Source organism: Pelobates fuscus, chromosome 1, assembly GCF_036172605.1.
Source record: "Pelobates fuscus isolate aPelFus1 chromosome 1, aPelFus1.pri, whole genome shotgun sequence".
Classification (NCBI taxonomy): domain Eukaryota; kingdom Metazoa; phylum Chordata; class Amphibia; order Anura; family Pelobatidae; genus Pelobates; species Pelobates fuscus.
In genome coordinates, this window is record NC_086317.1 from 172,569,657 (window position 1) to 172,582,467 (window position 12,811).

At 37.2% G+C, this 12,811-nt stretch overlaps 2 protein-coding genes across 3 annotated transcripts in view; one reads left to right on the plus strand and one right to left on the minus strand.

Moving 5' to 3' along the window:
* The window catches only part of LOC134609172 (acidic mammalian chitinase-like), a 136,066-nt gene extending 130,157 nt beyond the window's left edge, over window positions 1-5,909 (plus strand). For both annotated transcript variants that reach the window (XM_063452685.1, XM_063452696.1), the window contains exons 8-10: window positions 763-882; window positions 4,238-4,379; window positions 5,581-5,909. In XM_063452685.1, the coding sequence (XP_063308755.1) occupies window positions 763-882; window positions 4,238-4,379; window positions 5,581-5,816 (498 nt within the window). In that variant the 3' untranslated portion in view covers window positions 5,817-5,909. The remainder of the gene's footprint in view (window positions 1-762; window positions 883-4,237; window positions 4,380-5,580) is intronic.
* A 1,550-nt stretch (window positions 5,910-7,459) lies between these two features.
* CEPT1 (choline/ethanolamine phosphotransferase 1) overlaps window positions 7,460-12,811 on the minus strand; it is a 40,581-nt gene continuing 35,229 nt past the window's right edge. The window contains exons 7-9 of the mRNA XM_063452722.1: window positions 11,921-12,079; window positions 8,790-8,915; window positions 7,460-8,278 (exon numbers count right to left, since the gene is read on the minus strand). Coding sequence (XP_063308792.1) covers window positions 8,159-8,278; window positions 8,790-8,915; window positions 11,921-12,079 — 405 coding nt within the window. The 3' untranslated portion in view covers window positions 7,460-8,158. The remainder of the gene's footprint in view (window positions 8,279-8,789; window positions 8,916-11,920; window positions 12,080-12,811) is intronic.

Genomic DNA, 12,811 nt, shown 5'->3' on the forward strand with positions numbered 1-12,811 from the left:
TCTTAAGAAATTATTTTAGTTTTGCATATTGCTCTGCAGACTTACCATTCAGATAAGCTACAGGGAAGACTAGAAAAAAAATGTTACCATAGATGAGGATACCAAGGATGAGAAGAACGATGCCATGCCCAATGTGGGTAACTCACACTCACTCAAGGCAGCCCAGGGTGTAGGCAGCTACAGAGTACAAATTAAATATACCACCTTGGAACTCTTTAGGGCCAGCAATGTTCAACAACGCATTGCCTAGCTTTGTGTGAAATGTTTGGTTGTTTTTTAGTTTTTACACAACTTTTTACTGTCAGCAGCTGGCCACAGGCTAAAAGACCCACCAGGAAATCTTCCAGTTTTCTAATAAGCCAGTCAAACAAACATACATACATGATAATGTTATGACTTAAAATACTCATATTTCTCTTCTTTTCTCTCTCTTTTTTTTTTATTACTGCTCTTATCAAATGATTTTGACAAATGAGCTACAAACAATTTTAAAAGAAGTTTTCCATTCCACTTTTGTCACAAAATGTGCAATGCCTTGGTGAATTCTTTACAGTCCAAGATTTAATGAATAACTCAATTTGTAGAGCAATATCAATCCCTTGATATGAGAGAATGCATACAATGTGAAAGGCAAAAAATAAAAAAGAAGCTAAGAAGTACCTCATCTGGCAATTATATTAGGGTGATGATCATGTGTTTTTATGATATCATTTATGTTATACTCAAACAGTTCAACTTCAATCTCCACCTATTTTACCACAGATCTGTGATTTCTTGAAACAAGATGCTACAGTGGTTTGGAACAGCCCTCAAGAAGTTCCTTATGCTTACAAAGGAAGTGAGTGGATTGGATATGACAACCCAAAGAGCTTCCAGATCAAAGTAAGTAGCAAATTGCAAATTGTCATTGGAAATTCAGTGTACAAGGTTAGGTGTCCTTTCATGTTAAGGTAGCACCAAGATATGCATGTTCTGTTCTTTCTGAGATTGGTGGGAATTACAATCCCAGGCAGGCTTTGCTGCTATCTGTGGCTTTTATATTTTATTCAGTATTTTATTCAGACCCTATCCTTACAGTGATATGCTGGAAAAAGAAATGGGGAGGAAGGATTACACTGTGTCTGTCTCCCAAGGCCACATCTTCCCTCCGGACAGAGATCAGTTTCGAAAGAGGAAATTAATTGTTATATATATATATATATATATATATATATATATATATATATTTAACATTATAAAATTAAATTTACCTGTGGGTCTTCCAGATAGCAACAATTAAATAAAGAAAAATGGAAAATGGGTGCACCAGAATAAATAAAAAATTACACACCTTTAACGAATAAAATAGATTAGTTGGTCAGCTCTGGTAAGGCTCATAAATTATTAACCTTGAATGGGCGAATACTAGTCCAAAGTCCAATTTGGCATGATAAATCATGCTGGAACCTAGTTAGCAGATCACCAAAATCCATCAAAATAATTGTAAAAAATAATAATTTAAATAAAGTCCTTCTGTTAAAGTTCTCTTGAAACTCAATGTGCCAGAAGCAAAGAGCCATCCTGGTAAAAGCTGTACCACTGTGCCACGCAACACCAGTGTGATGTTACACCGTAATGACACAAATCTCATCAACACGTTTCATCCAAGAGAACTTCCTCAAGACATAACAAGTAACAATTCAGTAGTGTAAAATGAGAAACATAGACTGTGATGGCAGATAAGAACTGTTTAGCCTATCTAGTCTGCCCAATTTTCTAAATACTTTCATTAGTCCCTGGCCTTATCTTATAACTAGGATAACCTTATGCCTATCACTGTGTTAACCTCTACAACTGCAGCTGGAAGGCAATTCAATGTGTCCAGTCCACTACACTCTCTCTAAAGTAATATTTCCTGAAATTATTTTTAAACCTTTACCCCTCTAATTTAAGACTATGTCCTCTTGTTGTGGTAGTTTTTCTTCTTTTAAATATAGTCTCCTCCTTTACTGTGTCGATTCCCTTTATGTATTTAAATGTTTCTATCATATCCCCCCTGTCTTGTCTGTCCTCCAAGCTATACATGTTAAGATCCTTTAACCTTTACTTGTAAGTTGTATTCTGCAAACCTTGACCAGCTTAGTAGCCCTTCTCTGAACTCTCTCCAAAGTATAAATATCCTTCTGAAGATACGGTCTCCAGTACTGCGTACAATACTCCAAGTGAGGTCTCAAAAGTGTTCTGTACAATGGCATGAGCACTTCCCTCTTTCTACTGCTAATACCTCTCCCTATACAACCAAGCATTCTGCTAGCATTTCTTGCTACTCCATTTAGATTGTCTGCCTACCTTTAACTCCTTAACCACCAAGCTTTTGGAATAAAATGGAATCATGACATGTCAGACATGTCATGTGTCCTTAAGGGGTTAAGGACACATGACATGTGTGACATGTCATGATTCCCTTTTATTCCAGAAGTTTGGTCCTTAAGGGGCTAAGTCACCTGAAATAATTACCCCTAAATCCCCTTGCTCAGATGTTGAGGTTAGAACTCTATCAAATATTATATACTCTGCCCTTAGATGCATTATCTTGCACTTATCCACATTAAGTGTCAGTTGTCAGGGCTCTGACCATTTTTCTAGTTGACCTAAATGATTTTACATTTGGGTTACCCCTCCTGAAACATCAACCCTGTTGCAAACCTTTGTATCATCAGCAAAAAAACTTACCATCATGACCTTCTACAATGTCACTAATAACAACAATATTACATTGAATGGGTCCAAGTACAGATCCCTGATTACCCCACTGGTAACTAGACCTTGGTTCAAAGAGGTGGCCTTGGGAGACAGACACAGTGTAATCCTTCCTCCCCATTTACTTTCCCAGCATATCACTGTAAGGATAGGGTCTGAATAAAATACTGAATAAAATATAGCAGCTACAGATAGCAGCAAAGTCTGCCTGGGATTGTAATATTCAGTCACTACCGAACACATTCAACAATTAAACAAAGAATCTACAATGCATAGTGAATGGTCATTTATTTATTTATTAAATTAAGTAATTTAACATGACATGATGCTTATCAGTAATCCACAGCAGACACAACATCATTTAGAAAGCTACAAGCCACATTATATTTACCACACTATTTACCCACGTCACACATGATATTGAGCAGCTCCATATGGCTCCAACACATGCCACCATATTTTGCAAAGCACCCATCACTCACCCAATTGGCACATACATAGCACTGATCAGTATCATCACATATCAACATCTATCAATCACTCAGATCACAAATATCATGCATTTATTAGCAAGCATAAATAAAGAGGTCAACCAATTAGAAATAAATGCCATATCTATATAGCAATAGTGAAGTGTGTACTCATTTGGAGACTTTTTCCAACTACCCTATGAATACCAAGTCATAGCATATAAATTCAATTCTGGATACTTTCATGTTTCATCTATAGAACATGTAACACTAAGAATCTGCATTCTTAACATCTTTCAGATGTTCACTTAACACTTTTTTATTTACCTACTTTACACCATTTTCTTCCGTTTCATCAAACATTTGCCTCAGTCCTACCACTCTACTTTTCCGATAGTGCCTTTCCCCTCTTATTCCTCCTCCGCAGACAAAATTCAAAGTCATTTTTCATCCAAAATGACTAAACAGATGCATCATCTTTTAGCATAATCATGCATGGTGTATATTAGCGATTTTGACTGCTTTTGACAGACCCAAATGCTCACAGGGCATTTTCTTGACCACCCATAATGCAGTTTTAAAAATTAGGTGTAAAAACAAATGGAACAAAGTCTTTGAAACATTTGTATGTGTCATCTAGGTCCTCACTGTATTGGGGTGGTAGTGCAGCTACAGTGAACTACTTATTGTGGGCAGCTGTCAGGTCAATATATGCCCCTCTTCCAAAAACTGGGGACACATCTTGTGGTCCTGAATTGACAGTTAAACATCCCTGGTCTTTATTGATGTAGATTTCCCTTTTTCGACCCACCTAAAGCACCTTTCTAAATACTACTTCTATTTCCTCAAAAAGGAAACTAATTCAACCTATTTAAATTAAACGGAGTTTATATTAAGAAAAAAATAAGTTTTGGTGAACCTGATATCTATTTTTAGCTAATAATTCCCAATTTTGTTCATAGATCAGTAATAATTTGTGTTTATTCTATACTGCATGTGCTTTATTAAAATGGTTCCTCTTGTAAAAGGCAGAGTGGCTGATGAAGAACAACTTTGGAGGTGCCATGGTTTGGGCTCTTCCTTTGGATGACTTCAGTGGGACTTTCTGTGGACAAGGCAAATACCCCATGATGAACGCTCTAAAATCTACTCTTGGAATCTCATTTCCAAGTGAGTATTGAAGATGTCAGTAAGCTATAATGCAGTTCACTAGATGGGCTACAAGATTCCAGTTGCACCAGTGTCAAATAATTCTAATCACAACGCAAAACAAGCTCTGAGACCAGTGATTGTGTTAAAATATGTTTAGAACTACCCATCTAGAAGGAACATGTGCACAAGTCAGATCAACTTTTATGCATCAATTTCATATTGGTTCCCACAACCAACATACCAATAAAGACTGAGGACAGAGTCCACAGCCCAGCCTAAGAGTATATATAGATCAACATTGACACAGATAGAACTAGGGCCCCAAATATGACAGTCCACCAGTGATAAGAACTAATGCACACAATATGTAGTACATTCCATACAGCTAATGATGTGGCTATGGTGCCAAGTGCGTTCTGGCATTCTCTGAGGGTAAGTATTCAAACAGTTCTCAAACGGTTTTACCACTTACCATGGGAGGGCACAATGACACTCCTGGCACAATACAGCCTGGTGCTTGCAGTATTGTTTTAAAGGGGTACTCTCTCTCTCTGCAAAGACCTCCTTAATGGACATGTCCTCTTGTGTGTAAGTGATTGAAGTGGTGAAGGAGACATACTTACTTGTACTGCCTTTCTTCTGTTCTTGGTAGAAGAACCCACCAGCGGCTGTTTCATCTTTTTACGCAAAGCACACATATACATTTGTTAGCTAAACATAACCAATGTATGAGAAGAGCTTCCTTGCCTTTAAGGCAGCACACCACCTTTATTTTCAGGTTTTTCCAGCATAACCCTCCAAAAAAGCAGAAATGTGTCTATCCCAGGAATATGGAAAAAAACTTTATTCCACTGGCCAAATAACTGCGATAACTTTATTGCCAATTAAAAAGACTTGCATGCATACAAAGAAATAAATATCTTAATGTACTAAACGTCCGTGTAGTCAAGAGTACAACATGGGGGTCAATGTAAAACTGCAGGAAACGCCAAAGTTCTTTATGAGCAGTGCGATGCCATACAAATCGATTATGCTTTACATGAGAAAAGGGACAGTGGATTGGAAATTTCAAAAGACAGCATACTGAAATGGCAACCTTTGCAACATTTTAATAAAAATTAGCTATGTACATAAGACTAGTAAAATAGATTATATATTTGTAAAAACTACAAAATATCAGTGCCACTTTCACCATTATAATTTTTGCTCTTCTTTGCAGATTGTAAGACACCCACTGTAACTGTTGCTCCCAATACAGCACAACCAGCTACGGCCGCAGCACCAACTGCCGGTAGCAGCAGCAGTGGTTTCTGTGTTGGAAAGGCAAATGGTCTCTATCAAAATCCCAGTGAAAAAAGTGGCTTCTTTAACTGCGTTAATGGGAAAACCTATCAGGAGTCCTGTCAGACAGGCCTTGTTTTTGATACCAGCTGCAATTGCTGTAACTGGGCATGAAGAGGAAACGGATTGATATAGCCAAAAAAACTGTCCTTATTATGGTAGTGACCCCGTTGTTGGGCATCCATTCTGTAATAATGCTTTAATAAAAATAAAGTAACTTTGTGGTTGTAAAATTAGCATATTTTGGTATAAATGGTACCAATTCCAAATAAAGCTTAGAAAAATCCCAAGAGGGAGATCTCTAATTTGGTATTTAGACGGACTATGTAGCAATCCTAAAATGTACTTGACCGCAGTCAAGTGTGGGGAAATGGGTACAGTTTAGAAACAAGGTAATCTTACTTCTCTTACTTATTCAGTGATTTATAGGCTTTATTTATTCATTGCCAAAATGAACACTGAAACAGAAGTGTGTCCCTATTTGCTAATTAGATTAGGGTAGCTGTTAAAGTGAATCCCAATAATCCCAAGGCAGAATGAGAAGCCAGACTCTCAAACTACCTAGTTCAATGTATAAGGATAGATAAGTAATTAACCATCCTACTAGTTACATGGGGTCTGGTTTCTAATTGAAAATTACATTCAGTGAGAAATTCACTAAAAACTGTTTGACTAAAATACAGCTACCCTAAATGGATATGCTTGATAAGGTTCAGCATATATGAGGACCAGCCATCTATTGCGTTTTAGAAGGTGAATGTCAAAATCGCATGGTCACATTTTGGGTCTTAAATGCATCCTCACACTGGACTGGGCTCACTCATACGTATGAGTTAAATGTTTCAAGATGCACAGATGTAAAGATTGTGTCTCTCAGGAAATTTATCATGTCAGTGAAATGTGTAGGAAAACAAAAAAGGAGATGATGAGGATAGAACTACTCTTAGAATAAAGTCCACAACTAAAAGGAAATCAATATTTGAACATTATATATGATATCTGTATTTTAGTCAAACCGTTTGGTGAATCTATCCCGTCTAAATACATTGGATTTCTCTGAGCTTTATTTAAATGCAGATTAAAATAGGATTGTTTCCCTACACATTTCACTGACATGATAAATTTCCCGAGAGACAAAATCTGTAAAATCGGTGCATCTTGTAACATTTAACCCATAAATATGCGTGAGCCCAGTCCAGTGTGAGGACGCATTTCAGACCTAAAATGTGACCTTGTGAGTTTAATGATGACATGCACCTTTAAATCACAATAGATTGCTCTCCAGCTGACACGAATCTGTAACTCCCACAATTCTCAGCCCACTGTTAAAGAGAGTCAACAGAATGCATTCACTACAATGCAAGAAAGAATTCCCTTCAAAGTGAGAACACAAACACAGAATTAAATTGTATTTATAAGCCAGGTGACATCTTTTGGTGTGGAGGATTTTGACATTGGTGTAGGATTTGCAAGTTAACCTTCAGGCAGCGGTCTGTGTTAGCAGTGATGGACATGATTTTGTCTATAGTTTGCCTCAAATACAAACAATATTTGCGCATGTTAATGTATTTAATTGCTATACACAATGAGCAATCTTATTTGGAGTTAACATATGTAATCAATCCATACCTTATTAGAAATAACACAATGACTTTGCTATAGTCATTACACATATAACCAAAATATTTCCAACCTACTTGTTATTAAAAACACGTCTAATTAAGTGGGATCTCAAGGAATAACACAAACGCCCCAAGCGTGGTACTTCACTGTTTATTATAGGCACATATTCCTCAGAATTAATACAAAATATAAACAGTAAATAATATATTAACAGCAGGGAGAAATACTTTATAATATAAAACAATCTTACTTTTGCCGTGCCTTTGTCATACTTAGATCCATATAAAACTGCTTCCATGGTATCTTATGCTTTAAAACATTTTGGGTTTCCCATTTACCAAATTCATAGTTTTCAAATTAGGAACTGCTTTTGCTTTTTCCTTTACTGAATACACACAGGAGACTTCACATGTTCATGAGTCACTCCTTTCAGAGACAATTTTAAAAAAATGCTATATTAAAAATCAAAAATAACTGTTTGGAGTATACTAAATAAAAAAAAATAATATTAAAACAGCTATAGTGAAATTTTGATTTGGAGGTTTTGTTTTGGTTAATTGCAAAATCTTTTATTCTTTGCATGCCTCTGTTAGTTCATTTTGGTGTGTTCATTTACTGCAACATTGATAACACAGTATGCAATATTTTAGTATATTGTCAGTAATTTATAGAAACAAACATACATATTACTCATATAAAGTAAAGTAAACTTGGGAGTGTAATTCAAGACCAAACTGCAAAGACACTGAGTTTATCTGAATTCCTTTAGGTTTTTCTCCTTTTTGCAGGAATCATGCATTTCATTATCATTCTTATGACTTATTTTAGGTCTGTTAGTGATGGTTAAAACTTGTTGTATTTGTCTTTATTCTGAAGACTTCAATATGAAGGTGAGAAGCTATTTGATTGCAGACGCTCACACTGTAACGGATCAGGTCGACCAAGGAAAGTACCTGTAAATAATTGAATTAAGTTTTAATGCAGAATATACAGAGTAGGAAACTATAATGCATGAACATGATTTTAAATAACAACTAACAGAAGCTATAACAGAATTAGAATGACATGGGTTGCAACTGCAGACTACTTTATGTCATCACCTGGAGAAAGTCAGAATATTTTATTGTAAAATCACAGAGAAGTACCTCGTTTGTGCGTTTACATCTGTGTGTTGATATATATCAATCCATACCTTATTAGAAGAGAGAGAGAGAGAGAGAGAGAGAGAGAGAGAGAGAGTGTGTGTGTGTTTTTTTTTTTTTGTTTTTTTTTTTCTAATAAGGTATGGATTGAGAGAGAAAATCACCTACCAATAAAACGATTTTTCGGAGCCAGTCTGAAACAAAGTGTGGTATTTCCCAACCTACATGCTAAATACACATTCACAGGTGAGACATCAGAGTTCCAAGCCAGAAAGCTGGATGGACATTTTGACTGAAACGGGGGATACAAAAATGTACTTACGAGTGCGATCCATAACACAATGTACTCATCAATGAAGCTGTTGAAATACTGATCTAGAAACAAAAGTGCAGGTCCAATAAAAGCAGTATCATGCAAATGCATCTCACTCTTGGTCATATGAGCAACCTAGAAGTAAAAAAATAAAAATAAAAGTTAGATAATAGAATGAGTAACATTCAGTCTGGAAATAGTAGCATTTGATTGGAGGAGTGTAGCATTTGGCCATGCAAGCCTAGTTCCAATCCACTGCTTTACTGTGAGAAATAATGGATTGGGGGATATAGTGGGTGATTTATGCTTCGATGCTGACATCACCAGATGAGGAGTTGGAGGCTGCAGAATAGTAAGGTTAGTAATATTTATTTAACTTTAATTTTTAGCTGCAAAGTGGGGTGGACAGAAGGTAGTACTGAAATAGTTAGTTACTTTCGCGACTATAGGTTCCCTTTAACATACAGACCAGAATGAAATATTTAAAAAAAACAAAAAAACTTTGCACTCTCTCATTCTCTCTTTCCACAAGTGCTAATCATTCTGCTCCTCTCATTTAATTGGCTACGGATACTAAGTGTGAAATGTATGCTTTCTTTTCCATAAGTAAATATCAATAATGCTTTGAAGAATGTGATGACCATCTCCACATGCAAGAACTGCCAGATTGTCAAAATATATTCTAACTAAACTCACAATAAATTGGTTAGATAAAAATAATATTACTTTAATGGGTCTTTTTTTTTTTTTTTTACTTTGTTCTGAGTTTTTTTATTGATATTTTTTCGTTTTTTTTAATGAGCATTATATACGTTCCTGGGAGAACCTTATATTATTTACATCTATTGTATTGGTTCTTGCCTCTATTGTAATTTATCTATATAGCTTATACAGCTGGGAGATATCCACTGTAAAATGTATTTAGCTCAACACAGTAAAAGTAAGGTGCAAATGACCTTCAGCTCTGGCGTAGTCTTTGACTTAAAACCCCCTGGATACACATAGACATAAGTGGATTTAAGCCATTGAGAATATGGTTAGGGTTTATAATTTTTTGCATTTGATTGGGTCAGTCAGCCATAGTCTAGTATTATTTGAAAATGTCTGCTGCTCTCATTTGGTATACTGTCCATGCCTGTATACTACACGTGCAGTATCGAAAAAATAATTAAAAAAGAGAATGAATGTCACTCTATTAGGAAAAAAGCACTATATTCACAAGAGGTCCAGGGTTTGGTTTACAACTGTTGTGCAGAAAAAGGAACCCGTTTGTCACTGTGTAGCACAGCAAGGTTAAGAATAAAATGCAGCTTAGAGACCTTATCAAAATATTTGGTTATCACATCTCCAAAAAGAGGTGATTAGGATCCGTATTAAAAACAAATGGACAAAAAGTGAAGTGGCTGCTTCCATAACCTCCTAACAGCATAACCATTGCAGTAGGTGGAATGACCATTCAACAGAACAGCAGTTAACCATTAAAAAAAAAAAAAAAAAAAAGAAGCCATTAAGCAGTAATTTAAATTTTATATTTCTTGCTCATGCAGTAGCTTTTCTATTCTCATTCTGTCTTCTACTTAATCAGTTATTCAGTACTCTGGCCCAGTTACCCTGCCAGGCTTTGATGCTCTCTGGTGGTCACGTGATGCTCACTGGTAGTCTAGCTTCTGAAGAGCGTCAACTGTCCGTTCTCAGTCAATTAATGCAATTCTGTGCACAGAATTTAAATAAGCCTGCCTGGAAATCTACATAGTTATATAGGCTGAAAAGAGACATATGTCCATCAAATTCAGCAGGCGACTTCCAGGCTGGCTGATAACACCCCAATGCCGCAGCTGGAGGTGCAGGTGTTGAATTATGTATGTGCAGTGTTTCAAAGCAAAACGCTGCACATACAGACTCAGGGCACTCGAACCACTTCAAATCACTGAAGTGGTCGTGCTGCTTTGAGTAACCCTTTAAATAAAAACAAACACTTAAAGGGACACTCTAGGCACCCAGACCACTTCTGCTCATTGGAGTGGTCTGGGTGCCAACTCCCACTACTCTTACCCTGCACGTTTAATTATTGCAGTTTTTTATAAACTGCAATAATTACCTTGCAGGGTTAACTCCATCTCTAGTGGCTGTCTATTAAACAGCCACTAGAGGGAACTTACTGGTTTCTAGCACAGGAAACCTGTGCAAGAGCGTCGCTGGACGTCCTCACGCTGTGTGAGGACCTCCAGCGTCGCTCAAAACCCCATAGGAAAGCATTGAAATTATTTTTCAATGCTTTCCTATGGGGATACCGAATGCGCATGCGCGGCATTGCCGCGCATGCGCATTAGGTCCCCTCGGCCGGTGGACGAGATCAGTCTCGCCCACCGGCCGACGCAATGGATAGGAGGAGCGTCGCGGAGGCGGAGACAGCGGCGAGGGACATCACCGCTGCCTCAGGTAAGTCACTGAAGGGGTTTTTACCCCTTCAGTAACCGGGGATTGGGGGGTGGGAGGGACCCTCCAGTGCCAGGAAAACGGTTTTCCTGGCACTGGAGATTCCCTTTAAAAGCCCCTCTTACATTTCTTCCCTTATTCATGGATATGCCCCTTCTTGGTCTCTCCGTTCTGCATGTGACCTTCTCCTGTCCGCTGCTCGCACCATTACTGCTAACTCGCGCTTGCAGGACTACTTGCGGGCGGCTCCCTTATTTTGGAACAGCCTGAATACCCCCATCAGACTCTCCTCTAGTCTTCAATTGTTTAAGAAGTCCCTTAAAACACATCTGTTCAAAAATGCTTATGGACTCCCAGAGTAACTTACCTATACTTCTCAAAATCTGTCTATTGCTCTCCTAAAAAGAGCCATACTCCACTCTCACCTCCAGCTTTGCTACTTTTCCACCTTGTTTAGTGGCTGTCACCCTTGCTGCCCTGCTGTGTATTTGTACCCCATCTCCTCTAGACTGTAAGCTCGTTTGAGCAGGGCCCTCATCTACCAATTGTTCTTGTGTCATTGTGTAATTGTCTCATTTTTTGTAAATTTCCCCTTTCATAATATTGTAAAACACTGGAATTAGTTGGCGCTATATAAATACCAATAATAATAATAATAATAATAATAATAATAATAATAATACAAGGAAAAATTTAGTTCTTACCACTAATTTATTTGTAACTTTTGCAGAAACAAAGCCAAATGCAAGAATGTAGAGGCAAGGGTGCTTCTCAAAGAGTTGAACAGCAGATTTTTTGTAGATCATTGTAGCAAGAACAATGACCGATCCAATATGTAACATTGGGGACAGGACACTGGTTCCCTAAGGATTGGATAAACAAAAGTTACACACAGCTGTTTTATTAATTGCACTAAAATGTCTCATTCTCACAATCATACATTTACTGCACACACACATTACCATTACAATCCTGCTACTGCCCTTCCAGGCAATTGCTACATTATCCGCTTTACACTTTCATGGTATTGCAACACACTGCACCTGGCACCACTGCTGTGAATTGCAAGCCTTTTTGAATTTCTTGAAAATCTTAATTTAAGCCTATTTGAAATCCTTAAATATTAAAATCCTTAAATTTTAAAAGGGACACTCCAGAACCCTAAAGCACTTAAGCTTGCTGAAAAGCTTTATGTATGCAAAAAGAACAGATTTCAATAGAATTTGACACTTTTATTAACCTGGTTACAACCCCCTTGGCTTTGCAGCAGACGACAAGTAATGTTACTTCCTTGTTTCGTTAGCTCAATGCAGCTGACCTCAAAAGGCAGCAATTGCTCAGAGCACCTAACTTAATGACTTCTCATTGAGCTGCACTCAAAAGTCTGTGATTGCACAGACACAAAAAGTCTGGGCAGGTAAAGGTTGCAGACAAGAGAAATGCCTATTTTGCAAGCTGTTTTTAAATATAACCCTAATGATAAAAATCATAATAAAATGCATGCATGTTTTTATAGTGGGTATATCTACTAAACAGTGCTTTTTATTTTGTATTTGGGCAGTGGGGTGTCCTTTTAATACACATACCCTTCCCCA